The 16,857-nt window shown below is 41.2% G+C and overlaps 1 protein-coding gene across 1 annotated transcript in view; it reads left to right on the top strand.

The window, feature by feature from the left end:
- MAST4 (microtubule associated serine/threonine kinase family member 4) overlaps positions 1–16,857 on the top strand; it is a 371,265-nt gene that overhangs the window by 72,861 nt on the left and 281,547 nt on the right. The window contains exons 2-3 of the mRNA XM_069963543.1: positions 12,996–13,149; positions 14,694–14,818. Coding sequence (XP_069819644.1) covers positions 12,996–13,149; positions 14,694–14,818 — 279 coding nt within the window. The remainder of the gene's footprint in view (positions 1–12,995; positions 13,150–14,693; positions 14,819–16,857) is intronic.

Genomic DNA, 16,857 nt, shown 5'->3' with positions numbered 1-16,857 from the left:
TGGTCACTTTATTCCAGAGACAGCACCACTCCTCTCTCCAATTCAGATGGGGTTTGCAGTTGAACTCCATTCATTTCGATGGAGTTACAAACTGCAACCAAACTGGAGACTAAAGAGGTGCTGTCTCTTGAAGAAAGTGTCCATGTTGTAGTGCTGGATAACTTCTTTAAAGCGACTCTGTACCCACTATCTGCCCTCCCCAAACCGCTTGTACCATCCGATTTTAATCCAAGATCTGTCCTGACAGGTAAGAAAAAAAAGATGAGAAATGACTATTGTGGTAGACCTAATTGATGCATAAAAGCGACTTTATTAGTATGAGCATAAAGTGCAGTGAAGTGATATATATAATTAGTCCAAATTTGTGCAGTAGAAGTACAAAAAGATTATAATAGGCTAGGGTACTGTCGGGGAGGTAGCCCTGTTATACCCTACCTAACGTATATCGAGGACCGCTGGTTCAGGCGTCCCTTAGCCAGGCGTTATCTGGCCCTATAATAGACAGTCGTGGAGTCAAGGTGCAGACTGTCTGAAGGTGTGTGATGTAGGTGTGATCAGAAGATCAGAATGGTTTCGTCTGGTAAGTATATGGCATAGAGTCACATATGAGGTGATGTGGCTCAAGTGAGTACTTTTATTTCTACAATGTAAGATAACTGGGCCTGTAACAGTGAGGTGAAACACAATGGATACCAAAAACCAAATGGTGTAAATCCCTCTCAGTTGGTGTATCATGGTTACTTACTAGTAGTGATATTGCTTGTAGCCCGTTAGTCAGGTCCAGGATAGGTACAACAGATATCTTAGTAAGGTTTTTCTTGTTTGTATACTCAACTCAACTTGTATACTCAGACCGCCGCCATATCCATACAGCTAGGTACTCTAATTCTATTCATTTACTATCCTGACAGGTGTTGCAGTTATTGTCCTAAAAAACAACTTTTAAGCTTGCAGCCCTGTGTTAAATTGGCGTAGCCTAGAGTGTCTGTGCATTAGGCTTGCACCGCCTCTCCGTCCCTCCTCCTTGCCTTTTTAATCATTAGGAATACCCCAGGCAGGATTTCTCCTATTCATCACCTGTCTGAACACTGCACGGGAGCTGGATAGTTAAGGCACCTGTGCAGTGTTCAGACAAGTAAGGAATAGAAGAAATTCTGCCCAGGGCTCTTCCTAATGGTGAATAGGGTGGGGAGGAGGGATGGAGAGGCAGTGCAAGGATAGGGCACAGACACTCTAGGTTACGCCAATTTGAGGGAGGTCTGCAAGTTTAAAAGTTGTTTTTTTTTCGGACAATCACTGCTCCAGGACAGATCTTCCTGCTGGACCTGTTTGGGACGGCTGCTGTTCAATATCAGACTATTTTATCATCTTGTGGTGCAATATATATATTTTCTCATATCTACACCCCCTACTTATGATTAAAATTGATCAGTGTTCGTTGGTTCCCTGATGAACCTGTATGAATTGGACGGGGGAAATGCGTAGCAACAAAAATAATATAATATAGGTAATTGATCTTTTTATTGTACATAGCTCACAGTGTGTACACGTTTTTTTGTTTGTGGTTATTTCTGTTGGGGTACTTAGTGTGACACCTGGTGTTTATTGTTTTCTCCCTTGCACTTATCATAGGGTAGGTACTGGAACTGTGGTTGGGGCCACGCTGCTAAGGAGGTGATCACCCCAAAAGGCAGGGACAGTGTACCTGGATATAGCTCAGTGTGCACTTTCCCCTCCCCTTCTTGTTTTCCATCTTATATGGGTCCCATCATCAGGTCACACGTTGTTTTTGGCAGGGCTGTGGAGTCGGTAAGCTGAATTTTATCAGGACCGACTCCCGACTCCGACTCCTGCTCCTTTGTGAATGACCAGTCATATACCAGGGGAGTCACAGTATTTATCACACTGGCTCAGCAGCTTCTCTCTAATATCCTACGTGATCCTGGGGCAACTTCTGAGGAAATAAGGGAATACTGTATATAAAGCAGCTTCTCCTGTGTGTGCAGTGGATGCAGCCAGTCTCCAGCCTCCATGTCTTGAACAACTCACAATTAGACTAGATGGAGCAGGTGGTCTTTTAGTTTCTAACTAAACATTCACCATACACACAGAAACACTGCTAACAATGCCAGATACCTGTAATATAGAGGTCAGACATAGTGATATAGAGGGGGGGTCACACACAGTGATGTAGAGGGGTCACTGTGGTTGTGGGGGCACGCCATAGCGTGCGCACACAACCTGCTGCAGCCATAGCATACACACACAAACACAGCCTGCTGCAGCCATAGCACACATACAGCCTGCTGCAGCCATAGCACACATACACACAGCCTGCTGCAGCCATAGTGCACACACACACAGCCTGCTGCAGCCATAGCACACATAAACACAGCCTGCTGCAGCCATAGTACATACACACACAGCCTGCTGCAGCCATAGCGCGTGCGCACACACACACACACACCCTGCTGCAGCCATAGAACACTGAAGAAAAACACCACAATGAGGACAGAGGTTACTGCTACACTACTTATGTCTTCTCCTTCTCTATATTACACAGGATATCTCCATATTACACTGCTGCTCATATATAGTTATTCAGCATCCAGGGAGAGAACAGCACAGATCTCAACCCCCCCCCCCCCCCCCCCACACACACACAAAATGGACTCTTCCAGCTCAGAAACAAACTTTCAAATAGTGACTGACAACTTTTCCCCGACCACCCTTATCTAATATGGCCAGTGTCCTATTAGAATGTTGCTCATAATATGTATTGATGAGCAAAACACAAACTTATAAAATTCATATCAGTTCGAAATTGTTCTAAGATTTTTTTTTTTAACGCTGGAGTGAGTACATTTTTTCCGACTCCAGCCAAAACTAGCTCTGACTCCACAGCCCTGGTTTTTTGTCACGTTTTTGATTTATGGTAATTTTAACAAGATATTGAAAGTTAAAGGGGTAGTGCGGTGCTAAGAAATTATTCACAAAATAACACACATTACAAAGTTATACAACTTTGTAATGTATGTTATGTATGTAAATGACCCCCTTTCCCGTGTTCATGGCCCACTCCCCGTGGACCCGGAAGTGTAGTGCATTATACATACCTGAAACATCACTGTCAGAAGACGGCGAACGGGGGTCGTCACAAATCAGGTAAGTATAATGCACTACACACCCGGATCCACAGGCGGGGCGCGGGGAACACTGGGAAGGGGGCCATTCACATACATAACATACATTACAAAGTTATATAACTTTGTAATGTGTGTTATTTTGTGAATAATTTCTTAGTGCCGCACTACCTCCTTAAGTTTTAGGCCTTATATAGTCAGTTTGCTCTTGTCTGTATATTCTAGTCTGACTATAGGGCTGTTCTATTGGCGGTTGGCAGAAAACCTTTTTTATAATTTCTGCATTGGTTGTTCTTATTTGGAATAGAGCCAGATAGAATGGAACTTGGACTTTGTAAATACTTGTCACCATCCCTGGTGTAGGCTCTGGTAGATATTGATAAGTCACTAATGTAGAACGTTCACCAATTCACTGTAGCAAAGCAGCAGAAAGAAGTTCTGGTTCTGCATAGTATTGGCACAGTACTTTATTACTTTGGCTCAGACCAATGGAGCATTTGTCCATTAGAAGGTGGTAAAGGTTTTTTTTGTGTTACTGGCCCATTAAGAGGCCAAAAGTCACTGAGCTATCAGAAAAGAGCTCTGTCTGCCAAGGCGGGTAAGAAAGTGCGACATTAACTACATGATTAGAAGTGAATAATTACTTCAAGCTCATGTGTAACATGTTTCCGTTTTTAAGGTCCAGATCTATGGAACGTGTCAATGTAGCTTGCTGTATGAATGAGCCCTAACGTTTTTAATTTTCCCAACACAACTAACAAAAAGCTTTCCTAATAATGATTGTCACCTCTATCATAACAAAATGATTGGAGTTGATGAAGTGACGTTTTAGCCTTCAGGGGAACTTTTGATTGATCTCGCTCATAATAATAATGGCATCTGACAAGTCTCGATTAATCACTGTAAGGTGCACGAATCTTCTGTTTGTGGGTAGGAGCTATTATTTATACTGATGTGAACAATTTTCTACATTCTTTGTTTCCTTATGAAGGAACTTGTTTAATTTGAAGAAATTGTGTTCTAATCAAAAATATATTTGACTTATTTGGTCCGCTTTCCTTATCAATATTAAATATCAGTTCCTGCTAAAGGAAAGAACTCTTCTCCATTTGCTTTTATCCTGTTTTTGCAGAGAATTAATTCCCTTTATATCCCACTCTCTTCGCTCCCAGACATATGCACAGCAGGAAGAATTATATTTAAATTGCATTGAATAGGCAAGGTCATAAGCGGGGGTAACACTTGTTCTCCTGTAGTCTCCTCCTGAGGCTTTATATTGGTTCATCCTAGTAATTTTAATGTGAGAATTTGTTGTTGTTTTTTCCCTCTCGCTGATTTTAATGGTACAGAACAATGTGCAATTTGCGGCAATATTGTAGATGTTTCTCTGATCGTGAAAAGGTTCATACCACCACTTTTTTTTTTTCAAGTTGAACACTATTGCTTTTAGAGTATCCAAAGCTTTGGATTCCAACTTGTGGCCCTGGGGCTGAATCCGCCACTTATGCAACGGTTGTACCCATGGGTTTTGAAGAAACGAAAGAGAAAAAAGGTCAACATGGAAGATATGACATTAGTTTTGTTGGAGCGGCTGCATTGTACGCCGTCATGTCATTATTGCCTCTTGTTGAATTTGCTAAATTATTCCCAGCGATATGTTTAATGGTTTAAATGCAATGTGGGTCAACAGACAAATGCAGATTAAGGGATTTTACAGGCTGTTTGAAGCAGTCATAAGCCACAAATGATGTCTCTAAATGTTCTGGGTTAAGCACGACTGCCATAGACTGCCGTTAAAGAACAATAAAATAGATTATAATTTAAAGATGTTGAGCGTTCATTGTTGGCCTGCTTCCATGTATAAGAGGAGTTGTTCCTTACTGATCAGTGTGCTCACATTAGAATTTTCAAGTTCTGTAAAAGGGATTGTCTTTGTGTTTTAAATCTTTAATTAGAGATGAGTGAAATTACAGTAAGTCCAGGTTTGCAAAACAACAATTGACTCCCGGTTACTTGGAAAAATGGATGAATCTATCTTCTCCAGCCCCTGGGGGTCAAATGCCGCAATCTACCAGTATAATGCTAGGAGCTGGGAAATTAGAGTATTGGAGTTGAACGCGGGCCTAGAACATGAAAACTAATCAAATTTATTTATTTTTTTTCTTTGTTGGCTAGACAAGTCCATCATGACCTTTCCATCTTTTATTAGCCATCATGGTCAGTGTTTACCTTTTGGAATATGACCTGTGTGTTACAACCTTAGATGCCCCACAGTTTAAGATCAACCTAGAGATTTATTTAAAAATCATCTGTAAGGCAGACATACTCCCATGCCAAAACCGTGGAGCAACGAAAGGGCACATACTTAAAGCGACTCTGTACCCACTATCTGACCCCTCCAAACCGCTTGTAACTTTAGATATCTGCTTTTAATCCAAGATCTGTCCTGGGGTCCGTTTGGCAGGTTACCATTAAGAATGCCCCTAGAACAACTTCTCCTAGTCATCACCTATGTGAACACTGTACTTGTGCTGGATTATTATACACTGGTGCAGTGTTCAGACTGATGATGAATAGGAAAGATTGTGCCTGGGCCATTCCTAATGATGAGCGGAGCGGGAGCACCTGTGCAGTGTTCAGACAAGTGAGGAATAAAAGAAATTCTGCCCAGGGCCATTCCTAATGGTGAAGAGGGCGGGGAGGAGGGATGGAGAGGAAGCCTAAGGCACATACACTCAATTTGATATAGGACTGCAAATTTAAGTTGTTTTTTTTAGGACAATAACTGCATCACCTGACGAATGGACCCCAGGACAGATCTTGAATTAAAAGCAGCTATCCCAAGGTACAAGCGGTTTGGGGGTCAGATTGTGGGTACAGAGTCCCTTTAATGTTTTTCCTTTTTGTTTTCTTTTTTCTTTGGTTGACTGATACCACCTAGGAACATAAATGACATCTTAAATTTAAAACTCCATCCTTTTAGAATAGCTATAAGAACTAATAGGTATGCATTAACTAATAGCTCATCTTCTATGTAGCGTAAGATGAGTGTTAAGAGACCCTCTTACTTTACAGCGGGAATTATGGTTTACCTCAACTTCCATCACCACACTTCTACCAGTGGACCAGATATATATTCAAAATGAACATGAGATGGCCACAATAGATGTGGGGTACATTTATACCCTTTAATTGAATAATTCTCTAATAAATCTCTATAGCAGAATAAACGTAATTTTTTTTTTTTTTACTTAATTTTATTGTAATCTAAGGCCAACTTTTTCAGCTATTTAGCAAAGATTGTAAATGATCTTTGCTCAGACTTTATGCCAGAATAGTCACCAGGCGAACACATGAAAAGCTTTTTCCTAATGGTTAGAAGATAAGGCTTCCCTCGGTTTTATTTCACATGAAAACCCGTCAAACTGACTGATCCCTTCTCTATTTGTACAAAAGAGCGGCTTTTCTCTCTTGACTTTGTTTTATTTTATTTTTTTCCTAAGGTCACATCACAGAATCAGGAGAGATACCTGACACGCTTACATATGAGGGGAACATTGAACCAAAAAAATGGCAATTCCCTAAAGGTTTAAAAAAGAATGAGATGTTTCAGCCTTGATGTTTGCCCTGGTTTTCATGTGGATTTAAGCTTCTGATACTGGAACAAGTTAAAGTACTACAACTACCGCCTGTTGTCTGAGTCAACCGAGAGGCAATTTCCATTCATACATTATTGATTTTATTCTGACCATTTTTTTTTTGTTTTCTTTGGAAACACTGAATAAAAACTGTAGTGATTAAATACCTACTATGACATTTATAGGTCGTATGTGACGGACACTGATTTATTAAAATACTGTATGTATACGTATGCGACCAACCAGACTGCAGTTTCGTTATAGTAAGCTATTCCCCGGCCTTTTTCCTTAGGGAACATCAGAAAATTAGTTCAGTGGCCAAAAATCTGGATATTTAAAGGAAACCCCTATAGTTAGTTTTTTACTAGTTTATGATTCTGTTTAGTTTTAAGTTTAGCCATAGATCTACACAAGAGGTTAGTTTAGTAAGGCTTTTAGCTACTTTATATACTTTATAATAAAGTTGGCCCTACCTGATTCTGCTGGCAGGTTCAGCTGACAATATGAGCCTTCCGGCTCTCTATCCAGAGATGTCGGTGGAGATAGGGATTGAGATAGCGATGGATTTTCTTAATAAACCTTTTTGTTTTAGAGGCGGTAAGGGCCGTATTACACAGGACGATTATTGTCCGAAAAATCATTCTGTCATTTGAATTTAAATGTTAAGCGTCTTTTCTTGCAGGCAACGATCGAAAAATCGTTTGAGGGTCGTTGATTTGTTGTTGTTTTTTAATAATTTTCTTTTTAACAAAGTTTTTCAATATAAAATAACAATACAGAGTAAAGCAAAAGAAAAAGGTTGGCATAATCATGGGCAGGAACAACAACCAGAGTGCCCATGGGCAGGCAGGGAAATTTAGATAATCCAAACAATGTAACATAAACAGTCTGCAAGCAAAAGAACAGGTGACTATCGGGAGAAGGGCCTGCAAGGGGCATAAGCCCGGTTCAGTAGACACTGAAAGAGAACATAACCTGGCGGGTCAGTTGGACGTGAGCTAGGACTAGCCTAGCGATCACTGGTAGAGCATGGGATGTACCCAGGTCCCCAAGGTGATGTAGTGTAGAGGCGAACCCGTCTTCGGGGCAAGACTAAGGTTAGAGGGGAGGAAAGAGAGATAACAGCAGAGGGAAAGACTAATAGGGACATTAAGGGGGGGGGAGGGAAGAGTAGAAGGGGAGAGCTATTTCGGACATATGTCCCAAAACGCATCCCACGGCGCCCAAACCTCGTTGAATTTATCTACAGTGTTATTCAGAATGGCCGTAAGGGACTTGATGCTGCGGACATCCCTGACCCTCGTCAGCAGGTCCAGCGACGACGGGGAGGAGGTATTCTTCCAGTGGAGAGAAATAAGGCACTTGGCATCTGTGAGAATATGGAGAAGCATCCTGGCAGCGCGCGCCCCAAGGGACCTTGAAGGAACATTAAGGAGAAAGTGTAAGGGGTCGAGGGTCGTTGATTGTTGATGTAGTTTTGACTCTTAAATCGTTGGTAATCGTTCGCTGTAATTCCACTTTCGTTCGCTGTAGTTCCGTATTTGTTCACTAATCGTTCAGTGTAATTGCACATTGTTCATTCTTTTGCTGGGATCAGATGGTGTAAACAATCGTAGTAATGATCATAACTAACAACTATCAATCTTTGTAATATGGCGAACGATTTCAGGCTAACTATAAACAATCTTGTTTGCGATCTTTTCTTGTTAGACGTTAATCGTTAGATATCGCTTTCTCTAATAGAACCCTTAGCTGGTGCCAGAGTAGTCTGACTGCGGTTTCCTCTACCCATTCGGAGCACAAGATGGTTCATCCGCTCCGAGCATTCCTGTTTATGTTGGTCAAAAGATTATCTATTCATCATATGCATTTGTGTGGGTTTCCTCCAGGTACTCCGGTTCCTCCCACATCCAAAACATGCAGATAGAGAAATTAGGATTAAGAGTCGTAATAGGAACAGGGGCCAATATGAGTGATGAAAAAAACTGCAGAATAATTTGGTGCTATTTAAATAAAGGAAGGTATATTGGCACTTTTAGGGATGAATCAGCCATCCGACCCCTCAAAGTGTGTCTGCTTTTTTCCCCTCCTCTCTGATAAGGAATGGTTCTTAGTAAGGAGGTCCAATCAAAGCCACTCCGTGCCCCTATCAGGATTGTTTAAAGTGGCACTCAGGCCAGTGAACCTGCTGATATTAGCCAGTCGCTTTTTACCTCCGGATTCCAGGGCTGTGAGTCCTATTCCTGTGGGGTTCGGTATAGCGGTGTTTTTGATATGGTAATTAGCGTGGTCCGAGCATTTGGGGCGTTTTTCATGCTCCCGGAGCACCAGCACGACCACCTAGCCTGCCTCCTCCCGGCCTGCCCACTATGCATATTCATATATGCATAGCTAGGCCGCTTGTTACGGCGCATGTGCAGGAAGCAGCCTGTTACAACCGGCCTAGCTATGCATATATGAATATGCAAAGTGGGCAGGCAGGGAGGAGGCAGGCTAGGTGGCCGTGCTGGTGCTCCGGGAGCATGGGGAATGCCCCAAATGCTCGGAGCACGCTTATTACCATATCTGCAATTAGGTACAAGCGGTTTGGGGGGGGACAGATTGTGGGTACAGAGTCACTTTAAAGTACCTTGTCTAGTTCAAGTATGTTTACAAGTGTTAACTAAAAGCTGTAACCCACTACCGTCTAGCAGAATATCAGGTAAGGTCTTGTGTTCTTTTTAGATGGTGACTTAGTCCCTGCATACAGGTTATACATATAACATGCCAGCAGTCTCAATCCACAATCTTGGTCAAATCTGTGTGTGTACATCGCCTTAGAGGCCTCTGTTTTATATAAAATTTTTGATAAGTAGGTATTCCAAAAAATAGATCTTTACTATTACAAGTATCTTGTGCTTTGCCAATAACTAGATAACCTGTAATGCTTGATTTTCCCCTATGGCAGAGAAATCAAATACTTGCTGCTATGTTTCCAATGGTTTCACTTGATGAACATTTTCTTTGTATTTTATTTTTTTTTCAATCACTCTAAGGGTATATTCACACGAACGGACTCGCAGCGAGATTCTCGCTGCGAGTCCGGCGGGTCCTGGCAGTTCCCACACACTATATACTCGCTGCGGTCGTAATTCTACCGCCCTTAACCCCTTCTGCTTCCGCCTGCCTCCCCCGCTGTAAGCATACATTACCTGTCCTTGCTACACGGGTCCGGCGTCCTGCTCTCCCGTCCGTCCAATCAGTGGCTGCGGCTGGGCAACACACTGATTGGCCGGATGGGAGAGTGGGACGCCGGACCCGTGCAGCGAGGACAGGTAATGTATGCTTACAGCGGGGGAGCCTCTCGCTGCGAGTCCGTTCGTGTTAATATACCCTAACAATGTAACTGGAAGGTATTGAGAAACAAAACTTGTAATTTATCTGGTACCATTTTGGGATCGTTGCCCTTTTTAAAATATCCTTATATTATATTATATCTGGTTGTAAAAAAATAGATTTGATGGACAAGTCTCTTGTTTGTTCTCTTTTGTAGTAAATGGTCATTTGAGGGAAGAGTCAAAACAGGGGAAAAAAAATTCTTGTCTGAGGATTTAGGCAATTTTTCGGTATTTCACTGGTTGCTTGTTATTATGAAATCCATGTTCTAATAGGAGTCGCAACATCTCTTATTAATATCCCAGAGTTTTCTGTATGTTTCCTACACGCTGTGGCAGATGTATTTAAGCTTTTATCACACGTCCTTTCCTTGTGTGCTCTGAACCCAGCTTGAGCAACACTGAAAGCCTAATGATAAATGTGCTTATAATGCCTGAAAAAGAAAGCTTCACTGGCTCAGAATGTGACTTTTCCCTAGATAAAAATAATTGTTAAAATCTGTAAAACTGGCTTTGGTGATGTGCTGAGACTTTTATTTCTTTTACACTTTTACGGTTGGGACCTAAATTAGAAGACTAGAGTCAAATGCACACATTTTTGAAGCAGCTAATTTTTTTTTTTTTTTAAATGTGCATTAAACCAACATAGCAAAACTTGGTATATTTTCATTAAATCTTCAGCTTTCTTAATATTCTAATGAAGTGGTTTGGTGCACTGGGGCTGAGCTACCAATCTTCTCCGCCCGCAACTGCCTCCTCATGAGTATTACTCTGGATGAATATTTATAAGAGGAAGGCGGCGGATGGTGCACTAAGAGCAGATTTCCTGTCCCAAGTACACTAAACCACTCTATTCATATTAATAAAACTAAAGATTTAAAGCCTCGTTGTCATTAAATAACTTTTGACATCTCATCAGGCATATCAAACGATATTGATTGCGGTGGGTTTCACTGCTGAGATCCACTGTGATCAGGAGATATAGCCTGGGCAGCAGTGTGATTTACTTGCTAATCCCTACAATGTGGCCAATTAGGTGATCAGAAGATACAGCTGGGCAGTGTATTGAACAGCCGCCATGTTCTCTCCCGGATTACAGGGGTCTCAGCAATGTCAGGAACTGTCCAGAGCAGAAGAGGTTTTCTATGGGGATTTGCTACTGCTCTAATACGGACATAGGGGGCAGCAGGGAGTACTGTTTCAGACTGGAAAGAATACACCACTTCCTCCAGGACATACCGCAGCTGATAAGTACTGTAAGACTTCAGATTTTAAATACAAAGAAGTAAACTACATATCTATATAACATTTTGGACACCAGTCCATTTGAAAGATTTCTTTTCGCTTTTAATGCTTGCAATCAGAATACATCCCTTGATCAAGGACGCTTCTCCTGGTAATGCTTATAGCTGGTAATTACACTTAAGAAATAAAGACCTTTTTTGTACTATTGTATTGAGTTTACCAAGGCAACTCCTCTGGCAGGGTTCCATTCTTTTTTTTACAGTAAAGAATCCCCTGCTAGAAACCTTATTTCCTCTATATGAATTCCCCAATTAATAGATAAAGTCTTGGGTATATTCCTATCTTGTGTATTTGTGGCATAGCCACAGAATATAGCATAGCTGTTTAGGAGATGGGTTTTCCCTGTCCCCTTACCTACTTGGTAAGTTGTCACATCCAGGTGGATACACCCAAGCTTGCTTTGTTATGCAATTTTCATCTGTCCAAGCTTGGCTTGGGTGTTACCAAGGAGTTACCCAACCAAGCGGGGCAAGGGTTGGGCAACCTTCATACTGTAGTTATCTGCTGATTCTCACTCCTGACACCTGCACATCAGACATTTGTGAAATATGCTATTCTTCCCATGAATCCTAACTACCATTGACGTTATTGGGAGTGTCATAAATGGCATAGCCCTGGTAACTACACTGTTTACATAACTCTGGCCATCTCCTTGGTAACAGACTACAAACAATTGCTGTGTGGTCTGTTCTCCTGTAGTACTTGCAGCTAACATATATAGCATTAATACAGTTGTGTGCATGAGACTTAAAGTGGATCTCCTGAAAGTGGAATTTATATAATGTATGCATGCTGGCTGTATATTTACTTTGGATGCGAGTTCTAGAAGCAGATGATATGTTTTTAGCAGTAAGTTCTTCATCTGTAATCCATGGAGGGAAATTTGATAACCCCATATGGTATATTTACAGTGTGCTGATTTCTTATATGTATTTCTGCAACTTAACAAATGAATAGTGAAGATCTATTCAGATGGGACGGTTGCATGAACATGGACACCTGTGCACTGTTAATTTGTTTCCTCAATGCAAAAATGAAACTACTTTACTTTCTAATCAGGCTTTATTAATGTCGTATCAGCTGCTGCTCAGGGAAATATAAGATAAGGGGCCTTATGCCCCTGAGATAACAGAAGGAAGAGGTGGTCAATTGCACACCAGCTTACTGAATGGAGAGGGTGAGAGAAACCTTGGAGGACAACTCATCCAGGCTGAAAAGAGCGGGAAGAGCAGATACAAGGCAGTCTGTAGGGGAGCATCATATAGGCTGTTTATAGGTATAGAGAGATACTAGAGCTTATATCCCCAGCTGCAGTCTGTAGACAAAAAAAAACAATTTTTTTTTTTAAATACATACCTATAAAGAAAATGTGCTTGCCCCATAATAAAACATGAAAGAATATTGTGTCAAGAAGTTTAAGTGTCAATTTAGCCATTTAGATCAAGCTTTTTTTTTTTTTGTATGTATCAAGTATTATAGTACATAGCTACAAGAGAAGCATAATTTTAAATTAACCCTTATAATTCTTTCTGCAGCTTGACAACATCTTGTCCCCACCACCAATGCAGTTACGCAAATGTAGCACTCCGGAAGTGTCGTTTCGGTCAGCCAAGTCTGTTAAGTACAAAAAGTCACTAAATGAAGATGGACGACTGCTGAGAAGAGGGAGTCTGGGAGGTGCGCTGACTGGTAAGAGACACAATACTCATATGATTGTATTCTATTGGAATAGTATTGAACTGGATTTTTTTTCTAATCCGACAGTAGTAAACAACTGATGCAAAGTACAAAGAATGTGGGCCACAATGATCAGTGATTTAGCAATAATGCATCACTTTAGGAGGCAAAACTATGAAGGCTTAACATTGTAAGGTTGCAAGGTGTCCTGTGATTCATAGTTATTGTTTTCTGAAACATTGAATTCTAAACATTAAATTGTTAGCAAATTTCTCCTCAATGCATTGTTTCTTATGAACACCACAGTAGCTGCTTGTGAACTTCAACCCACACTTATTGTAGAAAACGAAGGGGCAACTCTCTGCAAAAGGGGTACTTCAAAGTCTTTTTTTTGCTTATACAGTACATTGCGTTAATAAAATTATATAACTTTGCAATAAATATATATATATATATATATATATATATATATATATATGTGTATATAATATATAATCTCCCACTCTGTGTGCATGTCAGGAGATGTCCCATAGCTTTTCTAAAGAAACCTTTTTTGGTAATGTAGACAGAGCTCCTAGCTATAGTGATCAAAGGGAGTCTCAGCACTAAGATCCTGACCCATGAAAATTTTACACATGGATCTACAACATGTCAAAATCTTTATTGAAATGACAGCCCCATTTTAATCTCTTTTAGGAGTGTCATGGGTCTACAGCTGAATGACCTCTTCAATTTGTTCTGGTCTCCTGCTAAAATAACATTAGACTGATCCATTTTGTTTATAAGAAAGCACAAAGGATTTCGTTTATTGGTCCATATAAGTTTGTTAAAGTGGCTGTACGACTTCTAATTGTGGTCAAAAAAAAAAAAAAAAATAGGCTTTACTAACCTGTTCTATCTCAGTGGCATCCAAGGCCGCCCCTTTGCTCCTCCCAACCACTCCTGATAGAGACATGTCAGATGTTTTGATCTTTTCGAAACTGTGATTGATACTTCCACCAATTGATATAATGAGCTGAAAGAAGCGCTCTACTGAGTGGTTTTCCAGTCCCTCCCATTACTGCAGAAGATAGACTCCATAGACGTTCTATAGAATGCACAATACTACATTGTATTAAAATACTTTTGTTACTGTTTTGGTATTTTATTAAACCTAAAAAAAAATAAAGTAGGGCAGCCCCAGTAAAGGATTGTTTCAGTTTTAAGCATATGTGATATTTCCTATGGTTAAGGATACAACCCAATTGGACAGACATTCTATATATCTGCCCGGCTATGAATAGACATATATGGAGACCATTAGAAAGAAAGGTATAACAGATATAGCAACTATAATTGTATCCTATGATGTAGGAAGCCTTATGTCCTGCTATTCAGGTAGTAGGATAGCTTTGGATAGCGATGGTGTCTGCAGCCAGCTGTCATTCACAGCAGCAGTACCTCTTCTCTTCTGCTTCACATTTATATATCATAGCTAACATTATGTGGTCCTAATCTTTTACCATCAAAATATATAATTCACACCCCCTAAATGAGTGTACTTTTATATTTTCTAGGACGATACTTGCTACCTGCTGGCACCACACAACAGAATTGGCAGGCGTCTGCGGAAACCTCTAATTTGGTGCGAATGCGGAGCCAGGCTCTAGGGCAGTCTGCCCCTTCTCTGACAGCCAGCCTGGTAAGTAAGTGATGTGTTTCCCCTATGTATGGGGTACAGTGTTAAGATGTAACTGAAACTGTAAAAGTTTTCCCAGGGAAAAAACAATGACATTATTTATAACTTGTGTTGTAAGTATCGTCATAGCTTGGATTTACTCAGCTATTGAAGAATATAATTTAATCTAAATGTAATTTACAGTTTATGTATTGATACACATTATTATGACCACCAGCTACTATCCAGAGCACCAGTTGTGTGCAGCACATACAGCAGCTAGATGGGCTGGAAGCGACTCAATAAGATCTTGGTAGGTGGTCACAGGTATCTGGAGCCATGCTGACTGCAGCCTATGGAGGGTGCATAGAGGAGGATCCATAGAGTGAACATGATGGTTGATGTGGTCCCACAGATGCTCAGCTAGGTTCAAGTCCTGGGAATTAAGGAGCCAGTGTAGTACTCGGAGGTTTTGGTCAAACTCTTTCAACCAATGTCAGATATTTCTAGCCCTGTGACATGTCACGTTGTCTGACTGGAAGATCCCATCAGCCTCAGGGAAGACAACCAGCATGTATTGGTGTGTATGATGTGCTCAGATTTATACTTAAATAACCTCCACACGGCCCAGTGAATGACACAAAACCTTTCCCCAGACCACATTACTGCCACCACCAGCTTATTTTTTTCAGCAATAGTTGAAGGAGAATTTTGTTCTCTGATGTTTCTCACCTGACATACCAATATCCATACTTTCGATGAAGTAGAAAACACTACTCGATGGAGAAGGCGCTTTGGAGGTCCACTTCAGATATTGGCATGAAAATTGAGTTTTGTCTGCTATTGCTGAGGTATAGTGACCATCCATGTACATAGGAGCGCCATAAACAGTAGGGTTTGCTGAATTGTTTTTTTTAGACACACGTCTTGTAGTCCTCTGATTCATTTGGCGGTGAGCTGCTAACATCAATGGCTCATAGTGCTCCACAGCTTCCACATCACTTATTTGAAGTGGTACCATTTTTCCTCCCACAATATACTTTCACCTCAGCAGCACAGGAACAGGTCACAAATTGCCCACTTTCAGAAATTCCGCCACCTTTGGCCTGAAAGTCAATAATCATTTCAATTTAGAACTCTGATAAATCACCCCATTTGATTAAAATATCAATATATTGACTTTGTATTAAGTCACTAAAGGTGCCCATACATCTTCAATGCTCATTCAGCTGTTCGCCCCAGTTCCCCCCCCTCACAGGTCCTCATTTTGCTCGCTCAGGTGTTAATGTGGTGTTAATGGGGAGAAGAAGAGAAGGACTGCACCAAATACTCCTTATCGCCCCGCAGAACAAAAGGATTGGATTAAATTCTACATGCGAATACCTTCTTTTTTTTTCATCAGATGTTGAGTACACAAGACAAAAATCGAGAAGACTATTTATCTGATGTGTAATGGGGTCTTAGGGCGTTATTACACGGAACCATAATTGTCTGAATCGGCCGATTATCACTCTGTAATAAAGACAACGATCAGCCAATGAAACAATCATCGAATGATCGTTTCTTTAGGCCGAAACCTAAAAATCATCAGGCGCCAACCGCGCATCACTATGTGTAATAGTTATAAGTAATAGCGATGCGTGGCCGGCAGCTGACGATTCTACAAACAGTATGCATTACCCATCCAGGGCTCCTCCTGCACTCTGCTTCCTCCCCGGTCCCGCACACTGCAGCTTCAGAGAGGGCTGTCTAAGCTGACAGGCCGATCAGCCAATCACTAGCCGCGGCGGTCCCGACCAGAGATTGGCTCAGCGTCCTGTCAGCTCAGACAGGTGTAGTGACCCACCAGGCACTACAAAGTTTTATCTGCAATATGACATGTGCTCTGTATAAAGTAACTGTATAATGCTTTATCATTGGGGTCCAGCAGGTGGCAGTGCATTGCCAACATGTTGACAGTGAGCATTGGGACCCAGCGGCCTTCCACCTCAAGTGTGTTGCCTAGGCAACAGTAGGAGGTCTTACAGGTCCTGAGAGGAGTTGAGTAGATGTAGTCGGTGAGG

Source organism: Dendropsophus ebraccatus, chromosome 3, assembly GCF_027789765.1.
Source record: "Dendropsophus ebraccatus isolate aDenEbr1 chromosome 3, aDenEbr1.pat, whole genome shotgun sequence".
NCBI classification, from domain to species: Eukaryota; Metazoa; Chordata; class Amphibia; order Anura; family Hylidae; genus Dendropsophus; species Dendropsophus ebraccatus.
The sequence above is the reverse complement of the archived record's forward strand: the minus strand, read 5'-3'. Positions and strand labels throughout refer to the sequence as shown.